We start from the raw sequence: 3,476 nt of genomic DNA, 5'->3' as shown, positions 1-3,476 counted from the left end.
TCTCGACTCCAAAGCAGAGCTGGGGGGTTCCTGAAATGGGAGGCAGCCTTTCCCACGCTGCTGGGAACATCTCCGCTTTGGAAGAAGGACTTGGCCAAAGGGCTTTGGCATTGGGAAATTCTGCCCCCCCCCCCCGGCCCCAGCCCCGTTGGGAGCAGGGCACCCCAGGCCTCGCCACAGGTGGTGAACCGACGACCAAAATCCTTTACCTACGCCACCGAGGAGACTCCACAACCCTCACGGTTCGGACTCGGTCACCCTTTGGGGTGGCGAGGGATGTCCCTGGGGAACAACGCCTCGTAATACTGTGTCGGGTCCTTCCTCGGCCGGTCCAGGCGGCCCCGGCGTGGGGTCTAGGAGACACTGTAGTTATTGTAGTAGGTGGCCGTGGCATCGGCAAGGACGGAGATGAGGCTGGTCTCGGAGGCATGGGAGCTGCCAGCCGCCGGGACGTGTCCGTTGACCAGGACCCCACCATGGTGGTCACCATGGCCAGGGTTGTTGAGATATTGGTCAAACTCGTTGCGGTCCATCTCCCCCAGGAGCTCAGCTTGGCTCAGCTGGTCCAAGGTGTCAAAGCTGTGGTGGTCGGGTGGTGGGGAGAGCTGGCCCAGGTGGGCATGGAGGTTGGGGGGGTGCAGGGAGGGGAAGGCGGGTGTGTAGTAGCTGGCAGGAGGAGGAGGAGGAGGAAGAGGAGGGCAGCTGGAGGCCGGGGGGATCATGCAGGTGGCCGGCGGTGGGATGGGGCTGAGAGGGTGGTGGTTGCACGGGAGGGAGCTGCCCGCGTACTCCGGGGAGTAGGTGGCTCCGGCGAGGTGGGAGCGGTGATGTTCATCGGAGCAGGGCGAGGAGAAGAAGCTCTGCTCGGGGTCTATGGCATCCAGCGGTGACATCTCCGGAGGGGTGGGCAGCCCGTAGGGGTAGGTGTCCACGCTGGTGCTGCTGCCGTTGCTGCTGCCCGGTGCATCCCGGTATCCCCGGCCGGTCGGCAACCCCGGGCGAGGTGGGTACTCACCCGGTCCCTCTTTCTCCCCACCAGCTCGGCCGCAGGTCCGCTTCTCCGGCACAGCGTTTTGGTCCCGCGTCAGGCTGCCCAGCAAAAACCCGGGGTCCACCCTCTTGCAGATCCGCTTGACCTGCTTCTTCCGCCGAGGCCGGTACTTGTAGTTGGGGTAATCTTGCATGTGCTTCACCCGCAGCCGCTCAGCCTCCTCCACGTAGGGACGCTTCTGCGAGAGGCTCAGAGCCTTCCAGGACTTGCCTGAAACGCAGAACAAAACTCCCCTTAGCACCCGCGGAGGCCACATCAGGTGGGGGATAGAAGGAGGGGTGACTCCCAAAAGCTTGTAGGCACACAACCCAAGGGCAAAGGAGGGGCTCCAAATCTCCGAGCCGGAACACGGAGGGTGAAGCACGCAAACCCCGCAGGAGGATGGAGAAGGAGGGGGGTTGAAGCCACCATAGATCCACCAACTCCCCCCATCCCAAGTCCCCAGACAAGGTGGGTCAGGGTTAGCTGAGCTCCACCACCAATAAATCAAGGCAAATAAACTCCCTCCAGCTCCACGGGCTGATCTCACAACGCCTCGCTGGGACGGAGAGCCCCGAGCGGGGACGGCCGAGGCCATGCTTGGCTGAGCAGGGGGTCAGGACGTGGCGTTCCTGGACGTGTCCCAGCCTGTGCCCTGCTGGGACTCGCACCCAGGTTGGTACGGAGACACGGGCACTGAGACCTCGCTGCTCCCTGTTTGACATACCCCAAATGTCCCCGAGATATAGGATAGAGAAGCAGCGACGGGGCTGGTGGTGGGGGGAGTTGTACCCCACGGTGAGGAGACCCGGGGCTGGTCCTCAGGGCAGAGGGAGAAATGAGGATACAGATCAAAGAGTTTGATGCCTTCCCATTGCCGAAGAGACAGCAGAAATACCAGGAATAAGCAGAGATGCTGCGCGGCAAAGCAGGGAAGAGAAAACCCAAACCAGCAAAGAAAACAACCGCAAAACTGTGCAGGGACACACAAAGTTTGGGTAAGCGGTTGGCCAGCAAAGCTGTGTTGCAATTCAGGCAGCTCTTTTTCAGGCTGTCTGGGCTGGTTATCGCTCTTTGCCCTCTCGGTTTTGCATAAAAAGTGGGGATTGGGATAAAGGGCAAACTGGATGGGGAGGGGGAAACAAATTTGTATTCAAAATGGGTTGTGATCCCCCAAAAGAAACAGCAGGAACACCACCCCACCACCCCCTGGACATGGAATATCGGGGTGGGATAGTAAGTTGGGGGACAAAGTGGCAAAGACAGGCCAGGAAGATGTGGGGGTCCCTCTTTGCACTGCTTTGGGGGCTCCCCGGCACTGGCAGCCTGGGGGTCTGTGCACCTCAGCGGGGTTGGCACCCGAAGGGTGGCAGGGTGTGCAGATGGATGCCGGTCCCCTGGGGTGGGGGACACCACCGGGCTTTGCACCCTGAGGGGCAGCCAGGGGGGGTGCACGCACCCAGAGTGTGAGTGACCGCCGGGGTTTGCACCCTGAGGGGTGGTGGGGTGGGTTCACGGGTGCCCGCTCCCTTGGGGTGCGGGACCCCAATCAGGCTTTGCACCCCACAAGGCGGCCCACGGGGTGTTGCCGCAGGGTGCTGGACCCAGGTAAGGCTTTGGACCCCCCAGTGTGGCCATGTGGGTGCATGGGTGCCTATCTGCTTTCCCATGGTGGGGGCGGGAGGATGTACGCACCCCAGGGTGCCGGTGCCAGACCCCAGGAGGGCTTGCACCCCGCGGGGTGGCAGGGAGGGTGCATGGGTCCCCATCCGGGCAGGGTTTGCACCCCATGGGATGACCGATGGGTGCATGGTGCCCACCTTGGGGTACCGAATCTGGACAGGGTTTGGACCCCCTGGGGATGGCCGGGTGGAGTCATTGGTGTCCACCCCGGGGTACTGAGTCTGGACAGGAATTGGACCCTTGGGGATGCCTGGATGGGTGCACGGGTGTCCACCCCCAGGGTATGGGATCCCGAGTGGGTTCGCATCCCATGGGATGCCCAGGTGGGTGCATGGGTGCCTTTCCCTGGGGGTACAGGGTCTGGAGAGGGTTTGCACCCCAGGGCATGCCCAAGTGGGTGCATGGGTGTCCAACCCCCGTGGTGTGGGATCTGGACAGGGTTTGCACCCCATGGGATGGTCGGGTTGGGTGGCTGCACCTCAGGGTGCCAGACTCGGAGCAAGGTTTGCACCCCTCAGGGTTGGCCGGGTGGGTGCACGGGTAGTCCATCCCTGGGTAGTCCATCCCTGGGGTATGGGATCTGGACAGGGTTTGCTACCCATGGGATGCCCGGGTGGGTGCATGGGTGTCCACCCCCGGGGTATGGGATCTGCACAGGGTTTGCCCCCCATGGGATCCCCGGGTGGGTAGTGGATGCCCTTCCCCGGGGTACGGGATCCGGAGAGGGTTTTCACCCCCGGGGATGGCCGGGGGTGGGGAGGGG

At 63.0% G+C, this 3,476-nt stretch overlaps 1 protein-coding gene across 1 annotated transcript in view; it reads right to left on the bottom strand.

Annotated features, from left to right (window-relative positions):
• Window positions 1–353: 353 nt before the first annotated feature.
• SOX7 (SRY (sex determining region Y)-box 7) overlaps window positions 354–3,476 on the bottom strand; it is a 6,315-nt gene continuing 3,192 nt past the window's right edge. Inside the window, exon 2 of the mRNA XM_009887951.1 lies at window positions 354–1,261. Coding sequence (XP_009886253.1) covers window positions 354–1,261 — 908 coding nt within the window. The remainder of the gene's footprint in view (window positions 1,262–3,476) is intronic.

This window comes from Charadrius vociferus, unplaced genomic scaffold, assembly GCF_000708025.1.
Source record: "Charadrius vociferus isolate BGI_N301 unplaced genomic scaffold, ASM70802v2 scaffold36, whole genome shotgun sequence".
In the NCBI taxonomy this organism is placed as follows: Eukaryota; Metazoa; Chordata; class Aves; order Charadriiformes; family Charadriidae; genus Charadrius; species Charadrius vociferus.
Note: the sequence above shows the minus strand (reverse complement) of the source record. Positions and strands in the feature narration are given on the sequence as shown.